Here is a 24,389-nt window from a genome sequence, read left to right on the forward strand (position 1 = left end):
GCACCGTGTGTCGGTCTGGGGATGGTTGGGGCGGCTGTCCCTGTGCTCCGGGCCAGCTGTGGGCTCTGTCCCCACCTCACCTGGGGGGCTGACCCCCATGGCGGGGGGTTCGCAGGAGGGGACACCCTATTCTCCTCCAGCAGACAGGGTTTGCCCTGAGCCCCTGGCAGCAGCGTGGAGGGGCCGCTTTCCTTGCTTGCCCGTTCCTCCCCCTTCCCGCGGAGCCGGGCGGTGCTGGCGGCCGGGGGCGGGCCGGGGGCGGTGATGGCGATGCCCCTCCCGGTGCGGCGGCGCGCAGCGGGGCCGGGGCCGCTCACACCGGCGGCGGCGGCGGCGGGGCCATGAAGGTGAAGAAGAGCGGCGGGGCCGGGGCGGCGGCGGCGGCCAGGACCGAGGAGGAGCTGGGCCGAAAGGCGCTCATCGGGCCCGACGATGTGCTGGGGCTGCAGCGGGTCACCAGCGGTGCGTGCCGCGGATGGCGCGGGGGGAGGATGGGGACCGCGTCCCCGTGGGGAAAAAGGGCAGCCGCTTCTCCTCTCTAAACCGGGGGGAAAAGAGGAGCCGTTCGCCCTTTTAAGGGGGCTAACCCAGAGGGAAAAGGGGAAGCGGTGCCCCCTTCCCGGGGGACAAGAAGTGGGGATGCAGCAGGGCAGGGGACAGAGCCCGCAGCGGGATGTGCCACCCCGGGGGCTGGGGACCGGCGGGAGAGCAGGGGTTCTCCCTTCTCTTCTTGAGTGCAGCCCCCCAACTCTGCTCAAAGGTCGGTGTTGGGATGCTCCTCGCTGCTCACCCCATTCCCTGTGTCTGCTCCCATCCTGTGCCCACGGCAATGGGACGGGCTGAATCCCTGGCCACAGCATGGGGGGACTTCAGAGCAGCCCCCCAACCCATTTCCCCTCTCTCCAGTGTAGCACCCGAGGTCTTGAGGGCATCTTGGAGGCGGTGGGTGGGAGTGTGTGCCTGGAGGGGCTGTTGTGCTTGGCAGAAAAGCTCGGGACAGCAGCACACAGGGCTGGGGAAAGGCCAGGACAGGGGGGAATGGCTTCACACTGATAGAGAGCAGGTTTAGATTAGATATTAGGGAGAAATTCCTCCCTGGGAGAGTGGTGGGGCCCTGGCATAGAGAAGCTGCTCTATCCCTGGAAGTGCTCAAGATGAGCTTGGATGGGGCTTGGAGCAGCCTGGGCTGGTGGGAGGTGTCCCTGCCCCTGGCAGAGGGTTGGAACCAGATGGTCTTTAAGGTCCCTTTCCATCCCAAACCATTCCATGGTACTGCCTCAGGCCAGCAATGCCCAGGGACAACCTGCCCTGGTGTCCCCAAAAGTCCTTTTTCCATCTCCTAGGGATCTTTGGGTTGTCTCTCTGGGCTGTCAGGGCTGAGGGGCTGCCTGGGGGTCTGGCTGTGCTCCCTGTGCCTCTCAGTGCTCTGCCCTCCAAGCCAGCTCGGTGTCACAGGCCGGGGCTGTGACGAGCCCTGGAGAGGAAGGATGCGGCTGTGGGTGCTGCTGCGTGCAGGCAGCCCCGTGGGGCTGCTGTGTGAGCAGGAAGGGAGGAGGACAGCCCGCCAGGGACTCGTGTCAGCCCTCAGGAAGGGCTCACAGAGGCTCCTCTGAGAGGGGCTGCTGTTGCTGGGGACCTTTGGGTCGCCTTCTGTGAGCTCTGCTGGTGCAGCTGCGTGATTCACTGCCCAGAAATCCCCTGCCTGTAGCAGGGAGAGCACGCAGCAGGCGCTGGAGCATCCTGCCAGCATCCTCACTTGGATGGTGAATCCCAGCCATGGCTGTGTGAAGCTCTGTGTGCTCACTTCATGGCAGCCTCCGTGTCCCTGCCCTCGCCAGGGCTGTCTGGAGGGGACAGGGCCACCCTACAACCTTGCTGTCACCTCGTGTGGCATCAGTGGGGATGGATGGTGCAAGCTCCTGCCTTCCCAGGGAGCAGGGATTGCTAAGCTGGTGAGCCAGGCTTGGAGCAGAGCTGGCTGTTGTCTGCCTCTTCATCCCTGGGTCAGAGTGCTCTGGAGCACAGGGAGGATGTGAAATGCATGAAAATGTTGTGTTCCCCTCCTGCTGAGACTTGCTGGTACCAGGGTCAGAGCCAGGCACTGTGATGATGGCCCAGGCTTACCTTGGGAAGTGCTTCCTGTCCTGCTGGATGTGTGGGAGCCAGGAAATGTCCCCCACACCTAAAACCCTCTGTGAGTTTGGGGATACAGATAAACAGTGCACCCATGTTGAGCATATTGTATCTTATCACCCAGGAACACTTTGCAACTCCCCTTCTCAAGCTCAGTTTTCATCCTGGTGGGTTTAACTGACAGCAAAGAATATTTTTTCAGATTTTTAACACCTCATGATTATTTGGGGCATTTTATGGCCTTTGCTCATTTCTACACCCTTAAAAACAGATGGCCAGAAATAGCAATGTGAAACTGTTCCACTCTTCTGCTTCAGGTGGGGGAGGAGGAAGGACCAGGCTGTGGGAGAGAAGTTCACAGCTGCCCCAGCCTTTTGGACGTGCTGGGTGTCAGGGCAGACACCACACCCTGTTGCAGCAATTCTGTCTTTGACAGGTTGAAATTGAAGGAGGAGTTGGTGGTGGGGCTGCAGCAGAAATGTCCTGGTGCCCTGGCTGCCCTTTGTTGTTCCAGAGAGAGGATAATCCATCTTTATCCAAACTCGTGGGCCAGTAGCACTTCAGCTCACACATGGAACTGTGTCCTGCCTGGGACCCAGGGAGGGCTGGCTGTGTTTTAGGGTTGCTTCATCAACCAAAGCCCAGCAGGGCTTGGTACCACAGGCAAAGTATGTTTTAGGAATGCTCACACCAGGAGCTGGCTCTGTGTTTCTGAGCAGCCTTCCAGGTCTCCAGGGAGAGGTGGAATTCTGGCTGTAGCACAGAATGGTTTGGGCTGGAGGGGACCTTAAAAACCACCTTGTTCCAAGTGCCTCACCAAGAACAGGAACACAGGAACCTTCCACTAGATGAGGTTGCTCCAAGCCTCACCCAACCTTTCCTTGAACACTTCCAGGGATGGGGCAGCCACAGCTTCTCTGCCCAACCCCTGGCAGTGCCTCAGCAGCCTGACAGGGAAGAATTCCTCCCTAATCATCCTTCCATCAGGCAGCACAGCTGGACTTTGCTCTCCCAATGGGTGCAGCTGACCCAGTGTGAGCTGGCTGGGCTGGGAGGGTGGCGAGGCAGGATGTGGCTCTGTGGGCAGCCACAGGAGCCAGCTGGGCTCTGCTCTTAATGTGCTTCTAATAAGCTTAACTGGGGAGTTGTGTGAACTGCCCTGCGCATTCTGTGTGCTCCCAGTGTTAAATTCCTCATCAGCTTTGTGCCCACAACGTTTCTGGGCACGCTGGGTCCAGCCTGGTGGATCTGGGATGCTGCTCTGGGATATCTGGGCCTCCTGGCCAGGCTGGTTCTGGCTCTGCTCCAGCTGGATCAGGTGTAAGGCTGGAGAACCATTTCCTCTGCAATTAGTGAGATTTGTCACTCGCTCACACAACTGTGGTTGGGAAAAGCGGAAAAAGCTCATGACGTGATTAATTTAAGATTAGCAAAGGAGTGGGGCAGAGCTCAGTTCAAATTGCAATTAATTACTGAGGCAGCCAGAGCATCAGAGGAGTCAGATGTGTAACAAAAGACAAGCTCCAGCCTCTGAGGCTGCACTGCTTATCACTTACACACTTTGCCTGGAATACCAGATCAAATCTTACATTTTAAGTATTATTCTAATGCTGATTTTATTTTAGGAAACCAAGGGGTTAAATAATTGATTACATGTGTGGAAACAGTTTCAAAACAAACCCTAAAAATAAGGAGCACACACGTAATCATTTCTGAAAGTAATCTCTTCCTTGAGCTGTCACTTGGGATTTCTCTGAGACTTCTCTAGGCAGCTTTAGCTAAAGGCCAGCTTGGCACAGGGCTGCCTCAGTGGGTTAGGCAGGCCAGACCCTTCTTGAGGGACTTCCATAACAGTTTCCTGCAGTCAATTAAAGAAAAAAAACTCCAAATAAACCATTTCCCTCCCCTCTGCCTCAGCAGTTCAAGTCCTGTAACACTAAACCATCCAGGATCCATGTTGAAATCACTTTCCAAATCCATGGGGTTTTGATAGGCAAGGAGAGAGGGAGGCACTAACAGGAATGTGAGGCAGATGTGCACAAATCCATCTTCAAAGCTGCTCCTGGACCATGACTTCCCTCCCCAGTTAATGGGGAGAATGTATTTTATTAGGAGCTCTGAGGAGCTGTGGGTGTCTGCAAGGTTAATAAATCCCTGCTCTGCCTTGTCCAGGGCTGTGATGTGTGGCTGTGTTTTGATGTGCTGACCTCTTGTTGCAGAGCTGTGCCAAGCTGCTCTCCCCACAACCCTTCCCTCAGCATCTCACCCAGGCTGTGAGCTTTTCCAGGGCTCTGTGGTTCCCAAAGTCTCACAGCACAATGGGAGCTGTTAGGATTCCCAGGGGCAGCACACAGAGTGTGTGTGTGGTGTGGGATTCCTCCTTCTCCCAGGGTTGTGGGTTTGGGCCATCCCTGGTGGAAGTGGCAAAGGTAAGAGGAAAGCTGAGGGAGTCAGCCTGAGGGTCTGGGCAGAGCTTGGCTTTGGCTCAGCCCAAAAATAGCTGATTTAGCTGGTGTTGTGCACGTGGTTTCAGACTTTGAATGCAATCAGCATGAAAAGGGGGCAGGAGAAAGTGTTTGGGTGCCTTGGAAATGGGGGAAGAGCAGCTCCATCCACAGGCTGCAGGGCTGTGATCAAATTAATTGTGAGAGGGTGAAGTCTGGAAAGCTCTAGCTAAAATTAAAAAAAAAAAAAAGAAAAAAAAGAGATGAGCAGGCTGCCACAAAAATCAGAGCCTGGTGAGCTGTGCAGTAGGACTTGGCAACTGAGGGGCTCTGGGGACCTTGGGAAGTGCCTCAGCCTGGAGCCTCCTGCCCTAAATCCCTCTGCTTCCTTGACAGTAAATGTGCTGCTGTGGAAAAACCCCTGTGGGATCCTTCTGGCGCAGGATTTTCCCTCTGGGGCACTGCAGCAGCCTAATTCCAGTGCTAGGTCAGAGGGCAGCTGCTCCCTCCCTGTGCAATCCCCTGCTCTCTGGTTCTCCAAACCCCATGGTTTGGGTTGGAAGGATTTATTTTACAGGAGCAGATCCCGTTTCCTGGCTGGCTTGGTGTCACAGGGCCTGAACTGCTGAGGCAGAGGGCAGGGAAATGGTTTATTTTTTCCTTTAACTGAACCCAGGCTGTCTGGGCAGGTGTATCAATAGCACCTGAAGCCTGCCGTGCCTTGCCCTCAGGTCCTGCTCCGTGTCCTGCGTCACTGCTCGGCCTCTTCGTGGGGTCTGGGCTATTTTTGCTTCCTCCTGAGACTCTTCAATCTGATAATCTCCTAATCTCCAGCTCCTGGCAATTCCTCTGCAGTTGTCTTGGCTTTATACCTGGCTTATGTCTTGGGAGTTGGCTTCAAAATAGCTCCTGACCTTGTTGGTTAATGCATGTTAGGAAATAGGCCTGCATGACTACAGGAGCCTTCTCATCCATTCCCTAAATTGTTGTTGTTGTCTGTGTTGGGGAGAGAAATTCCTGTTACAAGTCACTGCTGTTGCCTCAGTCTCTTGTACAGCATCCTCCTGATTTACACCCATTTCCAGGACCAAATTTTCAGTTCTTTCTTACCCTGGGTGCACTCTGCTTTCCTTAGTGGGCTCTTAAGGCCTTAAAATAGCAGCTGCCCCATCTGAGATTAGACTCTGATGAGCACAGAAATATCCCTGGTGTCTGTGAGAGGGGACACGTGCTTCCTCCTGATTGCAGAGATGGAGAAGGGATCTTGAAAAGGAGCACAACAAAGAGTGTGAATCCTATTGCCCATGAGCTTGTGATAAAATGGGCCTGATGGGGTGGTTGCAAAGGAAATTTGGAAATACAGGATCAAATTTTAGCTTTCTGTCATGAGGAGCAAACCTCATCTCATGTATTTAAATGACAGGGAGAGGTCCAGAGGACAAAGTGCCTTTGTTTGCTTTCCTGTGTTATTTAGCTCTGCATTATCCCTCACCTTTTGTGCTCCTCTGTAGCACCAGCTGCTAAAACACACACTTAGAGTTCTGCACCAGGGTTCAGGATGTGCCAGCGTTCACAGGCAGTGCCTGCTGGCATTGTTCTGCTGGTTTATTTTGTAATTTTGGTTGGGTTTGGGAGCACAGGAAGGTTTCCTGGATAAAAACTGTCTCTTTCCTGGATTAGGCAGTGGAGGTACCAGCTCAGAACTGTACCAGGGGAAGGAGCACTTGCTTATTCTGAGAGCAAAGCTAGAGGCCACTGAACTGTTTGGGATCACTTTGGAATCACTGTTTCCTACAAAGGGAATTGGAGAATTTGTGCAGGAACTAATTGAGCCAGATTCAGGAAGCCAATCACCTCTGCTGCTTCCTCAGACCACCACAGTGGTGTTGGTTGTGATCCAAACTCTTCACAACTGTGATAGGTCTTAAGATAGAAATTGTCTCTAAAAGTGGGCAGTTGCAGATCTTTGGGCATGATCCAGAGGTTATGGGAGAGGAGCTGGCACCATCAGGAATGGTGATGTGAGAGTGAGAAGTGGCTGCTAATACCAGGTGAATTGTTTTCAGGAAGGGTTTGGGGATGGAGGTCTGGGATATGGCAATTCCCTGGGCTTTAGGAAAGGGTAGGGAGTACTCCTCTTTTGTGACCTTTTTTTTAAACTAGTAAATGTGGGTTCTTAAGGATAAAAACCAATCTGATGGGTTTTCCATGGTAGTGCTGCTGTGTCCATGCCTTCATCCCTAAATCAGGTGAGTACTGAAGGCTCAGGGACACACCATGATGGTTCAGTTATTAACAGGGAAGCAGCACAACCTGCTTCAGGGGAAGTGAAAGAAACAAGAAAATACTGCATCCTGAGAGATCAACCCACATTGTTAGTTTCTCTGTAACAATCCCCTCCATGGAGGTTTGATCTCCTCATTCCCAGCTGAAATAACCAGGGCTGCTGCCTCCCTTCCCCAAATCCTGGCGATGCTGAATTAGGATAAGAGAGGCAGATGAGACATTTCAGTGAGTCACGGAAGTGTGGGCAACTGGGCCCTACAGTAATTTAAAAATAAGTGTGTATGGGATGAGATTAGCAAATCTGACAGTGCTCAGCTAAGCAGAAGGATCTGCCAATTGCAAGCAGCCCATTCCCAATAAGACCTTCCAGTGCAGCCTCAGGCTCCTGTTACGTGTGGGGGAAAAAATCAGCACGTGGCTACTTTGATTGATTTTTGAACAGGAACAGCAGAAACAAATGTAGTACAGACTGAGAGGAATGTATATGTAATACAGACTGAGAGGAATATATATTCCTCTGGTTTTTCTTTTTTTTTTTTTCTTTCTAGGAGACTGGGCATTGCCAGAGGAGGAAAAAACCCACTTGGTTGCAGTATTCTGGCAGCTGATCTTCCCGGATGGCATCCAGTTGTATATTGGCATGCTGATTTAAAAAAAACCCAGTAACCCAACCCAAAAAAAGGGTTTAAAATATTATCAGGGCAAAAAGAGTTGAAAAATAACAGAGTAGGGGTGCAGGCATCAATGAGCAGGAGCCTGGTGGGGATTCTACCCGGGGTTTACTCCTCTTTGGAGGCTCTGCTTGGCTCTGCTCTGCTCCAGATGAGTCATGGACACTGTTACTGCAGCAACGCTGCTGCCAAGGAGGGGGATAAAGCTGTTGCCATGGTGCTGGATGGGCAGGAATTCTGCAGGAGTAGAAACACTTAATAATTAACTTGCAGACAAACGCGGCTTCAGATTTGCCAGCGTGCTCCAGGGAAGGTGTCCTGGGCTCCTGGGTGACTGCTGCCTGTTGCCAACAGCCTTCCCAGGGAACAGCCAGTGGCCATGGGCCCGGGGAGGGGAAGCTGGGCTGTGGGAAGCTGTGCCTGCTTCCTTCAGTTGGTGTTTTGCATGCTGGTGCTCGGAGCTGGGAAGTTGTGGGGCGGGTTAGGAATTGGGGTGGCTGATGTGTCAGAGCTCAAAATCATGGTGTAATTGCAGGACATCTCCCTGAGGAATGCTAAACATCAGGGCCTAAGGCGAGGGATGGGTTTGAATTCCTGTCCTGTCATCGTGGCTACTGTTAAAGACACAAAAGGAAGATTTTCGTGCAGTTCTTGGGATATTTGACCTAACACAGCCTTGTGGTTTTTTTTGTGGTAGTAAAAAAGGCAAGGTTTTAGCTTGTTCTTCCTGGCAGTTTGGGTGCTGGTGTCAGTTTTCCTTGTGCTGTGTTGATAGGGAAGGGAAAATCCCTGCCAAATGCCAGGGATGCTTTGAGCACTGTCCTCTGCCTGAACACCCATTTATAGAAACTGTAGAAACTCTGAGTGTTTTGGCTTAAGAAGGACCTTAAAGATCATCCACTTCCATCCCCTCTGCCATGCAGGGACACCTCCCACTAGAACAGGTTGCTCCAAGCCCCATCCAGCCTGGCCTTGAGCACTTCCAGGGATGGGGCATCTACAAATTCCAAATTCTCTGGTATTCCTTTGAGTATTCACCATATGGGGTTGTTGGAGAGCAGTAAAACTGGCCAGGGAGAACATTTAACACCTCTGTTCCTTGTACTGAGCTTATTTGGACAGTTCTCCAAGTTATGGAGATTTGGAAGGAATAAAAGGCTTCTAGGAAAATGCTGGTGCCAGGTGTTTGTGCCCAGCAGCTCAGAAGTCTTTCACAGTGGTCTTGGATTTCTTAGACCTGTGCTGAAGTTGGGTTGGCATGGGCAGGTCTGAGCTCTGAGCACATGTAACTTATTTTTATGTATTCAGGCACAGAGCCTCAGGTGGATGGATTTGTTGGAGTTTCAGAAATAGGAAAGCAGACAGAAATAAGTGATTAGCTCAGATTAACAGCAGGAATTAGGAGCTGAGAAAGTGTTTTGAATTAGAATGTTAAAGTTTTGTTTTCACCTTGGAACCTCCAGAACCAGTCTCCTGCATCAATCAAATGTGCTGTTGTTTGAAAGCTGACCTGGCTTGTCTACACAGAACATTTCTTTAGATCTGTCAGGGTAAAGTGAGTTATTGGAGCTGCATTCAATCTGTGCTGTATGTGCTCCTTCCCCAGGGAGGAGGATGATTCCTATGCCAGGAGCTGGCTCAGGGCACAGCAAGGCTGAAGGCCAAAACTGTGGGGATTTTAGTAGTGGAATCCTCATCCCTGGAAGTGTTCAAAAGGCCTGTGGATGTGGCACTTGGGACATGGTTTAGTGGTGAGCACAGCAGTGCAGGGTGAAAAGTTGGACTTGATGACCTTAGGGGGCTTTTCCAACCTTAACAACTCTGTGATTCCATCTTTGACTTTCTCTCAAAGATACTCACAGCAGGGAAGGGCTCTGCCCCCTTTTTTTCCTGACACAGGGAAAGGCTTCAACATCATTTTCAGTGCTGAGGGAAACAAGCCCTGGTGTGGTGAGAAGAGGCCACCCTTTGTCTGCAGAGGGCTGGAGCGGGGAGGTGGCACAGGGGAGGACACTCCTGTTCCAGTTAAGTGCAGTCAGCTTAGCTCCCAAAGCTGCTTAGCCCTCGCATTCTGCCACAGGGCAGTTTTTAAAACAGGCAAAGCCTCTTAACCCTGGAAAGGCTGGGATTTGATGGAGGTGCTGACTAGTCTGGGAGGAAATGGATGCAGGAGTTGCTGGCACAGAGTTGGAAAAAGGTGATGACCTCTGTGTGCTGGGGGAGAGAATTCTTTCCCCTGTCCTGTCTGAGCAGGGCAGTTTGAGCCTCCAGAGCTGAGACTGTCTTCAGAGACATCAGTTTTGAATTAAAACAGGCAGTAGTGGACATGCATTTGGGCTGCTCTTGCTGCTGGTGTGGCCTCCAGAGAGTAGCCAGAAATTCCTGGTGTTTCAGGGCAGCCCTCATTTAAATTTGCTTCCCCCTGCAGATTATTTGTGCACTCCTGAGGAAAATGTTTACAAGATAGACTTCACCAGGTTCAAAATCCGGGACATGGAATCTGGCACAGTCTTGTTTGAAATCACCAAGCCAGCAGCTTCAGGTGAGTGCACACACAAAATAAGGTTTCCATGAGCAAACGCTTTCTTTTGCCTTTCCCCACTCCTTTAACTCCATACATTTCCCAAAAGTAACAGAGTCTGTCCACTGCAGGAGGGCTGGAGCCCCATCTTGCAGCAGGAATGTTTTTCAGGTGTCTCTTTGTACTGACAGGGTGAGCAGAGCTGGCTGCTGCTGTGCTCTTCCTGTTGCCATCTGTGATGGGAAGGGACAGATGGATGTTGTAAACAGGAGCAGAGGAGGAGGAGGAGATCACTGGGTGGTTTTTTCTTGGCTGTTATTCAGCTTGTGCCCCCTGCACATAGTTTAGCTGTTAGTTTAACATCTCTCACTGAGGAGTCAGGAAAATGGTATTTTCAAAGGGGAGAAACTGCCAACAGGCAAATGAAACAAACTGAACATTTGCCTTTTTAATTTTTTTTTGTTTGAATAATTTTTAGGTGTTACTTGTAAGCATCCAAGTGCTGCCTGTTGCCAGTGGTGATAAAAACCCAGGGCAGCTGTTCTTTTCCTGGCCAGGCACTTTTAGCCCTTCCCCACCTCTCTGCAGGTGAGAAGAAATTATCTGTAGCTTATAGGTAGCAAACCAAGCATGCTAAGGGCAAATGGCTTGTCCAGAGTCACTCTGCAGTCCTGATGTGAGGAATAGAAATCCAGAAGATAAGAAATTACTCCAACCAAAGGGCCATCTCTCAGCATTCCACCTCTGAGTGACCAAGGGCGGACGCCTCAGGACAGGAGGAGGGGAGAGCTCAGCACCAGAGCGATTCCCTGGCTTAGGTGGCTCAAGAACACCACCACAGGTATTTCCCCTGAGTTTGTGGTTCTCAGGCAGCTCTGACAGAGCCTTCCTTGGGCTTTTGCAGAGCGGGAGCACAATGACAGGAAGGACGTGGACCCCAACGCCGGACGCTTCGTGCGCTATCAGTTCACGCCGGCCTTCCTCAGACTGCGGCAAGTGGGAGCCACGTGAGTAACCCCCCCTGCTCCTTGGCCTGGCACAGAAAACAGCTGAAATCTTGGGGAAAAAAACCCCTCTTTTCCATGTTCATCCTGCCAGGAAGGTGATTGAACAGGGGGCTTTTTCATTTATTATGAGGCTCTCCCAATCTCTGTCGCTTTAGGTTTAGTCACGGGTAGGTCTGGTGCTGAAGGGATTGATGGTAAAAGAGGCAAAATAAAGTGGGAAGGCTCTGGGGAGACCTTAAAGCACTGTCCAGTGTCTGAAGCAACTCCAAGAGAGCTGGAGAGGGACTTTTGCAAAGGATCTGGAGTGACAGGACAAGGGGGAATGGCTTCCCAGTGCCAGAGGGCAGGGATGGATGGGATATTGGGAAGGAATTGTTCCCTGTGGATGCTGAAGCCCTGGCACAGGCTGCTCAGAGAAGCTGTGGCTGTTCCATCCCTGGAGATGCCCAAGGCCAGGTTGGATGGAACTTGGAGCAACCTGGGGTAGAGGAAGGGGTTCCTGCCCATGGCAGCTTTAAGGTGTTTATCTAATGCTGTGGTGTGTCCCTGTAGAGTGCTTTAAGTAAAAGTGGAAACAATAATTTGATTAGTGCTGTTGCTTTATATTTTTGGCTTTTTTTTTAATCAGAGCTCTCTTCTGCCTTGCAGGAATACTGCAGATCTTATTGAAGCATGGAAGCTCACGTCAGTTTTACCCTTCTTTTTCAGGGTGGAATTCACAGTAGGGGACAAACCCATTAATAATTTCCGTATGATCGAGCGGCACTACTTCCGTGACCAGCTGCTGAAAAGTTTTGATTTTGAATTTGGCTTCTGCATCCCCAGCAGTAAAAATACTTGTGAGCACATCTATGAATTCCCCCAGCTCTCGGAGGATCTCAGTAAGTTCTTTTGTTATAAACTTTCATGTCTGGGTTGTCACACCATGACGTTCATGGTGTTTTGGGGGAGCCCCTTCTTAAAAGCTGTCTCTAGAGAGTGGGTGGGGTGGAATAATTCATCCTTTTATATTTGTGTTAACACTGATTTTGTTTTCTAGTAGGATGTATCTCATCACACACCAGGCAGTTGCTTGGGTTTGTTGGTTTTTTTTTTTTAATTCATAAAAGAGAAGCTTTAGTATCAGGGGGAAAAAAGATAATTGTGTTATAAAACAAGCAAAAAATAAGATTAAAAAGACATCCAATAAATGGATAACTTAAATGTTATGATCTGTTTTAATGTTTGATGTGCTATATTGTGAGCTTGAGAGGTTTTAGTATGAACATAACTTTTATTTCCTCTCCTCTCTCCCAAGACACAATAGCACAAGCACTAAATCTCTGTGATTTTCCTCTTTACAACCCCTAATTGTGTGTGTCAGCACTAATATTGCAGTCTGTGGAAAATACAGTGAGGCCCTGCTGTCAGGCCGGAACAAATTTACTTTGAGTTTGCTGTTTAACCACTGTTTATAAAAACAAAACAAAAAGAACCCCAACCTAAAATGTAATGGGTTCTTATTCTGAGGTCCCCTTTATATGGTGCCATAATGTATTTGGATTATGAACATTTTTCATCCCTGAAATTGTTCAAAGAAAGTGTGGATGTGGCACAAGGGTTTAGTCAATTCAGGTTGGATTTTAAGGCCTCTGAGGGCTTTTCCAACATAAAACCTCCATAATTATGCTTGAATTATTTAAAAGATGACAACAAGGAGTGGCCTGGGCAATTCCCATTTGGGTTTTGCTTTTTCACCTGATTTTGCAGCTGCTTGGGGGATGCTGAACAATGCTTGAGCCCAGCATTGGGGAGTGTTCCTGAAATCAGGGTCTCCTCCAGCCAGGTCTCATAAACTCTTGGAGATCTATTTCACACCCAAGCTACCTTAGAAGGTATAAAATCAGCAGGATGGCTTCTGTGGTAGTGTTGGAAACAAAAAAAATTTAATAAAAGGCAAAATAACAAAACTCTTCACAGAGAAAAACTGATCCAGGTGCAAGAGGTCCTTGCCCCTGGTAAAACACTTCACAAAAACCATGAGTTTCTTTGTTCTCTTCTTTTTCTAGTAAATTGCTCAGGTGGGACTTTTAGGCTCCTGTCCAAGTTTGAGGTGAAGTCCCCCAGGTCCTGTGAGGTGTCTTCTCACCTAATTGAGCAGAGAAACTTCTGGGCTCTTTTCCTTTTAGAGGAGACAAAGGACAGTTTTGTCGCTCCGTTAACAGGGAGCGCATTCCTACATGTCCCTGTTAATTGGTTAATTGGGTTTTTTTTCCCCCCCCTCACAGTTCGAGAGATGATCCTGCATCCCTACGAGACACAGTCGGACAGTTTCTACTTTGTAGACAACAAGCTGGTGATGCACAACAAGGCAGATTATTCATACAGTGGAGGACCTTGAGCCTGGGCTGGGTGGCCCCAGCCATGCTGGCCTCCCCTTCCCTCTGGAAGTCGTCAGGGATCCCAACACCTCCAGCTCCTGCAGTGTCACCTGGACAAGGATCCACCAACCAAGGACTCTTTGCCACAGTAGGAGTTTCATGACATCTCTTTTGAGCTTTGAAGCAGACCCAGTTCTTCAGAAGTTTTTAAGCTAAAAATGATCTTTGGATACCACTTCCCTAAGTTCTTTTAAGTGTCTGCTTTGAAAATGGCCTTGTGGGACCTGAGGGGTTTTTGCCCTAATTCTGTGAATTTATGTTCTTGCCCTCGAGTATCTTTTAGGATTGCTTCCCCAAAGAATGTAATCAGAGGAAACCATGGGTGTGGATGGATGTAAAGGCAGAGGTTTGGGTGGTTGTTTCTCTTTGTGGATGCTTCAAAGGCCAATTTAACTTGTCCAGCCTGTTGAAAATATCGAGCAAAACATCTCACAAAGGCAAGTTTCATCTTTACACTGGCTCTCTCCATGAGTATTTCATCCTTTGGTTTCAATCCTTCTGTGTAATGTTCTGTTTAACCTTGGAAACACCAAAACCTGCAATGAAGAGCAATAGTTCAGTGACAGAGCTGTGTTAATTGGGTGTTTTTGCATTTACATTCCTTTTACATTTCAGATGAAGGTAAAGTGGCGTTGTGGGTCTATGAACCTCCATAAGCACATTCCACTGATTGCAGTTTTTTGCAGAATAATCAGGAAAAACAGAAGGATTTTAGCTTTATTTAACATTCTTGCTATATTTAACATTCAGCCTTTTCATGCCACACATTTCCCATGTCTATTTTTTTCATCTCTGCTCGATACCAAGATAAGGACTTCAGCACTGCTTGTTACAGCAACATTTTAATTGTCTAGGGCAGCTGGGGAGTGTGGAATTTCCAATTTCTATGTGTATCTGCATTTAAAGGAGGTTAAGACAGCGTTTCCCCTTTGTTAAACATTTCTCATCAGATAATAATACAGGTGAAGCTAAATCTAATAATCTAAAACTTTAACACACAGCAAAAAAAATAGCAAGAGTTCTCTCTTCTCTTCTGGAAGAAGTTTAACACCAATTTAGCCCAAGAAATAGCAACACCAAGAATAAACTAGTGTGGGGTGACCTGTTGTCATGAAACCCTTACTCTGAAGGTCAGTTCACTGATACTTAAAAAAAAAAAAAAAGAAAAAACCAACAAAAATAAAAGACAGTTGCAGTCTGTAGATATTTCTATAAATATTTGATGTCTCCATGTCTAATTCTGTGAGTTGAAGTGGAACATTCTATGTTAGCCTCAGATAGGTGTAATAATTGTAATAATTTTTATAAAAATACCATTTCCAGTTGTGATGAGCATCTCTGTAGTCGCAGCCTGTGTCAGACAGGACAAACAATTCCAAGTGTAGCCTCAGGCCAGGGAGGTTTTTGTGCTCTTGTTGGGGTTGTGGTCACTTTTCAATGTGTCACCATTTGTATTTGGCTTTGCTTTTTTGACTGCTGAGAGAGGAGGCAGTTTTTTTTTCTTTAAAAACCCAGTGATTTTAGGTTACAGCACAGTTTTTATTAAGCTTGTTAGCTACAAAAGTGTGTCAAGTTCACTGATTTTACACAAGTAGTAGCTTGTAGTAATTCTTATCACAGTGAGACTTGTATTTATCACTATTTTTTGTCTCTAGTGTGTTAAATTATACAAGTAGTCTACAGCTGACTGATCAGTTTGAGAGATACAAAGGATTTCCTCATTATTTGTGCTGTACTTTGAGCTACTGACCATTAATTTTATAGCACAATAATTACTAAAGATGGAAATAGGTTCAAAAATGTTTTCATTCCTCCCCCAACTTCTTTCTTTTTTTTTTTTTTTTTTTTCAATCAGGGCTGTTAAATCATATATCCAATCACATTCTGCAAGTTTTAGGTATTTCTGAGCTTTGTTTCAATTTGCAGGAGAAAAAAAATGCTAATTTAAAGACAAAATGTTAATAATTACCACCCTTTACAGGGTTTTTTGGGGGGTTATTTTTCACCTGCTGTTCATAACAGTCACTTCAGTGCATAAGATTTTTTAAAAGACTTTTAGGAATTTAATTTGCCCAGAATTGCCAGTCATCCATTTAATATGTTGTGATGAGATCAGTTGTACTTTGGGTCATTTGATGGAGTTTCCTCTGAAATAGTTATGTTCTGCTCCTTTTTTATGCTATCTCCTTCTAAGACTTACGAAAAAGAATAGTAATTCCATAAAAATATTACTGTAATCAAGGGAAATTTGAGTGGTGGACATGCCCCTTATAAAAGAACCAAGAGAAAGTCACTGTGTTCCCAGGAGTGCAGAGTGTGGATGGAATTTCTGACATTTTTCTAGTGTAGTTTTGAGGTTAAACACAAGAGGATGAATTATCATCTGCTCCTCTCTGAAATCTTTTATAATTCAGATTATAGATGTAATAATTCCAGTCTCACAGAAAATTTACTGTGAATCATATGGGAGCTATTACATTGAGTGAGTTTGTAACCAATTTTAGCTTTAGCATTTCAGTTAGGACAATTTTACTCTTATTAAAAATCCCCAGAGTTTGTCACAAGCAGCAAATTCTGATTCCTAAACCAAGGCAAACAACAGAACTTTCTGTGGGAAGTGCAATGCAGGTGCTTTTTCCTGTGTCCCACTGGAGCAGTTATCACTGTTATCTCTCTGTTTCACTTGGGAATTATTTGTTAGCGTTTCCTCAAGGCCATCCACATCCACCATCTTTGCAAACGCGTGGGAATCACTGTCCAGGAGAGAGATTTTGTCCCTTTCCCACCTGCTCGTGCAGCAGCATCACGTGTGGTGTTGACATGAGGCACATAAACAGCGCTAAAAGAATGTTTCTTCAAAAATTTTGGCTGTAGAGTTGCTGTTTTCATGCCACTTCTGTCCTTGCTTTGCTTAAAAACCACCTTCAAAACTGAGTGTTAAAGACCAAGCTTTGTGCAGCACCCAATAATTTCAACTTCCTTCTGAAAGGGAGCTGAGTTTGCAGCCCAGTTGTGAAACCCACATTTTTTCCCTTAAACTGGCAGCTGGTTCTTATTATAAACCAGTTGAGAATAAAGTCTTAGCAGCATTGTTCACAGAAGAATTTGTTAATCTTCTTGCCTAGCTATTATTTTGTATTTTAACATTCATCATTATTGGGTTTACTTTGGAAGTTCATTGCGAAATCACCAAATATTGGCTCTGGGAAAAAAGGAATTGTTGTATTTTCTTCCTTGATCTCATTTTAAACATGACTTTAATTAGCACTACAGCTTTGTTTTAACAAGCCAGCCTGGCAATTTGGGATCTGAATTTCTCAAAGTGAAAGAAAACATCCAAGAGCTAACCAAGATTATCTGCTAATAATGCCCTCCGTTTCCTGTCATAAAACAGGATTAAGTGTGTGCTTTACACAGTGACTTAATCTTGGAAAAAGAAACTAAGTCTCTCTGAGTGCTAATAGTGACATAATTTTTCTGAGAGACAGGGAAATTACAGCTCAACACATTCTTTCAGGGAAATTATAATTTGACATATTTTCTTCACTTTGTCAGTCTTGGATTCCTTTCATAGTCAGGGTTTTTAAGGAAAGCAGCAATACATTGCTGGTGAGCTGCATGCTCTAATAACTCACACTTCTGTGGCAGGGAGAGAACAATTTTTTTTTTTTTTATAATTAACACATCAGCTGTGGTTGAAAATTTAGAAGCTTTGCTCTCAGTTCAGTGGCAAAAGCCAAAATTGTTTCTGTGAATTATCCGTTATGTGGTGACACTTCTGAAATAACTGAATGATCCGCCCTTCCTGACTCAGAAGAGTTTATTTATTTATTTATTTTAATGTAGGAAGTCTCCCCAGGGTTGAAAACAACCTGCTGGGGTTTAGTTCTTGCTCATAATCTCTCTCTATGTCTTGTTTTTTGAGCAGGTCAGTAAGATGCTCTATTTTCCACCTCTGTCCTCTGAGTTTTATTCCAAAACCTTGTGTAGTGTCACAGTGGTGGCTGGCTCTGTGTGAAACATGCAGGCAACTTCCAAAATCTCTTCAATTTGAGAATTATCCTACATATCAACCCATAAGAAATAAACCCCCAATCTTAAAGACAAAAGCTGCAGGGAACTTTTAGTTATGCAAAGATTGGGGCTATTTAAGGTAAGAAAATGCTAATACCCAACTGTCATATTTAGTAAGTATTATAAAAATGCTCTATTAATTATTCATAGCCTGGAAAAGGTGGTTAACAGCTCAGTTTTAATTAGATCTGGTTAGGAAGGGAACCATAGAAATCATTGCTGTCGTTTGGGGCTGTGGGGCAGCAGCTGGAACTGTGTGTGTGACACAAAATTTGGGCAGATTTGTCTGCCTTTTGGGGGGAAAGTGAGGGAAAGGAGGACAAGGACAGGAAAAAGCATCCAATTCAGCTCTTTGGGCCCAAGAGCTTCAAGGCCTTGGTGAGTGACTCAGTTTTCTCCTGGGTCTGAGGCAGCTGGGAGTTCCTGCTCCTGGTTCTTCTCTCTACCCCCAGCCTAAACACTGCCTAAATTTATAGAGGATTTTTAATATTCATGTTAAATACCACTGAGAGTTCATATCATTTAATCCTCATGGAAACTGCTGATTTATTTGAGGGCTGTGGTACTCGGGGTCTCACCTTGCAGCTCAGTTGTTCTCCCCATCACTGGTCAGTGGGTGAAATGGTGTTTGTGTGTCTGCAGCCCCCCAAAAACCCCCTGTGCTCCTGCCTGCTCTGGTGTCTGCTTGTATCTGAATACACCCAGCAAACCTGTTTGAATGTGACTTTTTTTTTTTTTTCTTGGCATAGAAACAGAATTGTCTGTATTAAAATGTATTTATAAAAAAAAAATATCTATTTTTTGCGGAAGGAAAGTAGGATTCTGGTTACTATACCACTGGGAAAACGTTAGGAGCATTTTTACTGAGTTGATTTCTAATTCTTTGTACTTTGGTAGTGATTTGTTTGCTAGGAGAACATCCACTGTGGCCCATACTGTGGCAATGCAATGCACTGTCATGCAGAGAATCTGGTTTTCAGAAAACTGGGAGTCCTTTGTTTCCTTTTTGGGACAGGAGGGAACTGAGGAGATCACCAGGAATAGAAGGAACCTTGGCACAGAATCCGTTCTGTGGCTTTGGCTTCAGCCTGTTTGACTTTTTGCAGATTAAGTAGAGAGAGAGAGAAAAGATTGAGACTTCAGGATTAAAAAAAAAATAAAATTAGTTGCTACAATTTAGTCTTCCTGTAGGAGAAGGAGAGTCCTTAAATTAATTTATACAAGGTTTAAATAGGGACTGCACTTGCTTCAATTGGTTTAATATTGGCAGCTTAGTCATTGATGTGCATCCTAGGGAATATGCTTAACTTTTTCCATTACCTTGGAAAATGGTTCAAAAACATGTCACTTCCATTAGCAAGTGTTTCTTCTCCTGTAACAAATTGCAAAATGTGTAAAAAAAAAAAAAAAGAAATAAATTATTGATCCTAGAAACAAGGGTGATTGTCTATTTTATTTAAATATTTCTGTGAAAAAAGCATTCAAACTTTCATTTCAGGTCTCTTCCATCAATATTCAAACTCCAGTTTTTGTGCAAATGTGTGTGAGCAGCTTCATTTTGTGGTGATTGGTGGAAAGACTCTGCAGTGGTTTGGGTAGTTCTGTGGGTAAAACCATCACATTAAAACTGTTCAACTGGGATTTAACTTTCAGATCGGGAAAATGTCTTGGGGTGTAATTAAAATAAATTGGTATCAATTACATTAATGGCACTTTGGAGTTGCACAGATCACAGCTGTGTCAGGTTGTGCTTTTAAAAAATTTGCAAGTTTGAAAACTCAATTTGAGAATTTGAAAAAATGAAAAACGAGAAAAATAAATTAGTTTCAAAGTACATTAACAGAACCTTGGAGTTCCCTGGATCACTCTTATGCACCAGGTTGTGCTTCTGAAGAATTTCTGGCTGCACTTTGGAGAATCAAGTTTTGAAATTCATGTGAAAATTGCTGTCTCTGCCTTATTGACTAAAACTGAACCAGCAGCTCGGGCTGAAGTGATTTTTACTGTGGTAATTCCATCTTGGTGGCTTTGATATTTTATTCAGAAATTCCTGGGAATACCTTTGTGTTTCTCTGGGAGCAGAACAACTCTAAGAAGAAGAGAAGTAGGATGGTTTTCTTTGAAAATATCTTCTATAACTCATTTTGATTCCACAGAATTCCTGGGGACTCCTCACTGCCACAATATCCTGGGGGACATCGTTGTGTGCTGGAATTTGAGGGAGGAATTTATTAATACAAGGGTTTCCCTTTTGGATTGTGACTTTGAATTCTTGCAAGGACTGGATGCTGATTCACAGAATACCTAAAAAAAAAAAAAAGACCAAAATCAAGACTAATAACTAATAAAGCAGGTTAAACAGTCTCTCTGATTACCTGGACTTGCTTAGACATCTGAGATTGCAAAGAGCCTTAAAAGAAAAAAAAAAAAAATATTCCCATGAAAACTCCACAGTGTTAAATGTCTGCCAAAAATACCCTGCATTACCAGTGCTCCCCCCACCTTGAGCTGGTTTGTCAGTCTCATTTATTAATAAATATGCCTGATCATTCTGGAGATGTTTTCTGCTTCTCCTCAGATTCTTATTTCCTTTGGCATTTCTCAGCTGCTGAATTATTGTGGCAAATTTTATGTGTTCACCCCATGTTCTGTTTTATTTGTCATTGTTCAAGGGCATTCATCTATCTCTGACTTGCATTCCCTTAATGTTTTTCACTTGTAGGAAGAACACTTCTCAGTGATAAAGTACTCCAAATTTCCCAATTTTTCCCTCCAACACAATAGATCTTACTTTAAAAATAATTTTAGAGATTACTGAAATCTCTCATTGCATGCTAGGATAACCCAAAACCATTTATTCTCCCTATTTAAGCCCACAGAATAGAGCAATTCCTTTACAGAGATGATTTTTTTTTTCCTTCATCAGTGCTGTACAAGAACTTGAAACAGGAGGTGAAATCATCCTGGATAATGTATTTTAATTAAAACTACAAAGAGAATTTAGGTAGGTAGAACATAATTGCAGTTGGATGATTCCCAGCCCTTATTTTGAAAACTGACTTGGGACCTTATATAACAAAGGCCTGTTTTATTAAATAATAATTTAATTATTCTAGTGGGGGGCGTAAACCATGTTAATGAAGCTGCATATGAAAGCAATCTGTAGCAAGAAATAAAAACAGGCAGGGAATTTACAAACAGCAATAGACAAAACACATAATTAAATTTACTTTATGAAAGGGAGATAACACAGACAGGAGAGAAGAGTTCCAAACACCTTCAGTTCTTCCTTTCCTGTGGAATGAGAGGATAAATCCATGTGAGGGGAATAACAATTTGGATTAAATTAGATATGAGGAAGAAATTCTTCCCTGTGAGGGCGGTGAGTCCCTGGCAGAGGTTGCCCAGAGAACTACATGTGCCAGACCTGAAAGCTAAAAATATTTAGACTCTATTTTAGTAAAAAAACAACCCAAAAAACAACCAAACACCAAACCCAAAACTCCAACTCCAGCTTTGTTTTTCATGAGTTACATGAAGGGCACAGTGCACCAATGTTGTGCCCGTGTTACTCTGTTCACTGGCATTTGACTGGGGTTGAAAATCATGTTTTTATTTCCCAAATGCATTCCTTACCATCCTGATCTATAATTAAGTGTCTAATTAAACCTGCTGCCTGCTTTGATGTCTGCACAGGTTCCTAAATCAGGAGAGCAGAGGGTTCACTGTAACCCTTAAAATTAAAGTGTGCGCAGAGACCTGAGCACAAGTACAGAGGAACAACATTGCCCCAGACACACCAAGGCTCTTCAGTGCTTAGATGTCAGATTTTAAAGATATTTCCCCACTGGAATTCATCAGCTGGCATTGCTCATCACCTAAATTTGAAATAACAGTGCAGAAATATTCCTTGCAGCTGACAAACACTGGGCTGTGCTTCCTATGGCTATGTGGCAAGAGATGATTGGAGGAAACACAAGCACAAGTGTCACAACTCAGATAACTTTTAAGAGCTATTATTTCAGCCTATGCTTAAATTTCTGTAAGATATGTTAAGATGAGAAAGATCCTTTCCAGCCAAAGCAAAAATTTGCACTTTTTTATGCCTTTAACGCCAATAAGCATTGCAATTTTCTCCTAGATCTACCGGATATTTGGTAGAAAATATTTTCCTGTATGTTTTTCTGTATATTTTAGGAGTTTTTTTAATGTTATGAAGTTATTCTAGGAGGAAAGGCAAGTATAGAGGGAAAGGCAAGTGAAATAAAAGCCTTAAGAGATCGTTTGGGCCTGGTGCCTCCAGCAGGCCTGAACACGCTGGGTTTATTCATCTACTTGAAATTAAATTCCAGCAGCTTCCTGGACAAGCAAGATCTTGAATTCTGTGCTTAAATAATGTGAATTCCCTTCTCCAGTGGTTTTTTGGGACAGATGTGCTTCTGCCTGGGCTCTCAGTGGGTTTTTTTTTCCCTCACCCACCCAGCCTGGGCTGCTGGAATGAATTTCCTGGTGCCGATGGCGTGAGTAAGGAATTAATTCATGTGACTAACGAGGGCCTTTGCTGCACAGCCAGGCCTAATTGGTTTTGTCAGGAATAAATCTTTAATGGTTTTTCTGTCCTCTCCTGTGCCCAGGTCACAGCTGGATCGATCCAGAGCAGGATTCTCCCATTCATCCAAGCAGCAAAATGGCTCCGGGGTGAATTTATTTATTGGGGCCTTTATGTGTCCAAAGGGCCTCCAAAAGGGCTGGGATGGGGATTTTGGGAAGTCAGGACAAGGGCAAATGGCTTCACACTGAGAGAGGAGAGGTTTAGATGGGGTATGAGGGAGAAATTTTTGGCTGTGAGGGTGGTGAAGCACATGGAAGTTGTGGCTCGACGTCAATCTTGGAGCAACCTGGCCCAGAGGAAGGTGTTGGAACAAAATGGTCTTGAGTGTCCCTTCCCACCCAAACCATTCTGTGGTTTTATGATTAGAAAAAGACCTAAAAATCATCAGTTTCATACTTCAGTCAGCATTTATTATGATTATACCAAATACCTGGTATTTGTCATCAATGTGCTGCTTGAATAAGAGCCCCTGGGTGAAATAAGTGCCATGTGCATTAATGACCTTCCCACTGCTGTAATTTTCAGTAATTTCAGTATTTTCCATGCAAACAAATATTCTTTGTGTGTGTTTATTTCTTTGAACTAAAAAAATAGCCCTTTTCTGCTTCTACACAGACTGCATTTAAATTCTGTTTTACGACAACTCCATCATTCACTATTTTAGTAGCTCTCAATTCAATTTTTGCTGTAACCACAGATGGAAAATGCTCTTTTAAAGTTTCCATTTATGTCATTGCAGGGAGGGAATGCACAGTGAACCAGAGAGTTAATCTTCTACTACTGAGGGTTTTGGGTTTGTTTGTGTGAGACTGGAAATAAATTAGGAGGTCAGGAAAAACTCATGTAAAAGTGTTTGCTGGTTTTGATATTCAATAGCCTAAACACAAACATTTACACACAAATCTGGAAGCCTGAAGTACAAAAATGGAGCAGCAGCCCTGGTAAACTACATTCTGGAATCCAAATATTTATTCCAGCAGTTTAAATTTGTTTGAAAGTGCCAGTAAGTCAGTTGCACTTCTGAAGCTTTGTGTACAATAAAGCTGATGTGATATTCAGTGTTTTATCTGTTCCATAATTCCAGTTAATCACTGCTGGGTTTAAATAGCTCAGTGCTGTGCCAGGGCTTTGAAAGATTGTGCAGCTCAGATCAGTTCCTATCTCAACAAAAGCAAGTGAATGTTCAGGGGTGATGCTTTTATACCAAGAACATGCAAATATGGGAGACAGAAGTCTTGTAATAATTTGGCCCCATGAGAAGAGAAAAGAGCTTCAAAACATAGTTCCAATATAAATGGTTATTTGAATGTTTTGAAGTTTAAATGAAACCTGCAATAAAAAAAAGGTTAAGGTAATAAATCCTAAACTTTAGAGTGCAAATTTTTCCTAATCATATGTTGGAGAGGGCAGCTGTGAGCACTTTCTTCTGTTTGGTAATAAGATATTTTTATGGTAATTACACTTAAGGTTATTTTTTTTCCTAGACAGGTTTGCATAATCTCTTTGGAAGAGGCTGATTAAGCAGATAGCATTAGCCTTGGACTGGGAAAACTTCATTCTTTCCTTTCTTTCTCCCCCTTTTTTCAGAGTCCTGCTTAAAATGGAATTAAATGCTAATGTATCTGAAATAGATTTGCACTGTGTGCAAAATACTGATTTTGTGGTAGGTACAAAATAAGGTGTCACCAGCTCTAAGGAAATGTTTATGTGCTATCAGTATGTCAAGTTATTTCAAAAGTCAAAAATAAGGATTGCACAAACTGAGGGTTATTCTTGTATATAAACTTTTATAAAAGTAGTTAAATAAACATAATTTCAAACTTTTTTAGTAATTGTTCTGGAATTGTAATTTATAATATAACTCTTTCCTCATGAACCCATATTTCAATGAGTTGGGTTTGTGTCTACCAGAATCACTAATGCTAAACTGAAGCAAGAGAATAAAATTTCAGATGTAGGAGCCTGAAGTGGAGCAGGAAAGGAAACCCAAACCCAGACAATTTATATTAGCTAATAACTTGCAGTAGTGTTTGTTTGTTTATCTTAATCAGAGCTCTTTTTAATAAAAGTTATTATAGGACTTTTCTTATAACTTCTGTGAAATGTCCAACCATTAATTTAATTCCATTAAATATGGAATGCATTGGAGAAAATACTTTTAGGTGCTTTGAATAAAGAACTTCATAAAGGGAGCACAAACCTCTGGTGTGGATACAAGAAA

General features: G+C 44.6%; 1 protein-coding gene across 1 annotated transcript; it reads left to right on the plus strand.

Annotated features, from left to right (window-relative positions):
• The first annotated feature begins 271 nt into the window (after positions 1-271).
• Positions 272-18,994, plus strand: UNC119 (unc-119 lipid binding chaperone). Its single transcript, XM_071447499.1, has 5 exons — positions 272-462; positions 9,963-10,076; positions 10,960-11,062; positions 11,771-11,943; positions 13,330-18,994. Exons 1-5 carry the CDS (start codon positions 342-344, stop codon positions 13,440-13,442), a joined length of 624 nt encoding a protein of 207 aa, XP_071303600.1. The 5' UTR covers positions 272-341; the 3' UTR covers positions 13,443-18,994.
• Positions 18,995-24,389: the final 5,395 nt, after the last annotated feature.

Source organism: Agelaius tricolor, unplaced genomic scaffold, assembly GCF_023055355.1.
Source record: "Agelaius tricolor isolate 1412-34295 unplaced genomic scaffold, bAgeTri1.0.p SCAF_25, whole genome shotgun sequence".
Classification (NCBI taxonomy): Eukaryota; Metazoa; Chordata; class Aves; order Passeriformes; family Icteridae; genus Agelaius; species Agelaius tricolor.

Excerpts from the sequence above, each read along its gene's own strand:
- UNC119 (XM_071447499.1), top strand. The coding sequence starts at position 342 with ATGAAGGTGAAGAAGAGCGGCGGGGCCGGGGCGGCGGCGGCGGCCAGG. Across the intron at positions 11,063-11,770 it reads CTGCGGCAAGTGGGAGCCAC|GGTGGAATTCACAGTAGGGG; the intron begins GTGAGTAACCCC and ends CTTCTTTTTCAG. Across the intron at positions 11,944-13,329 it reads CCAGCTCTCGGAGGATCTCA|TTCGAGAGATGATCCTGCAT; the intron begins GTAAGTTCTTTT and ends CCCCCCTCACAG.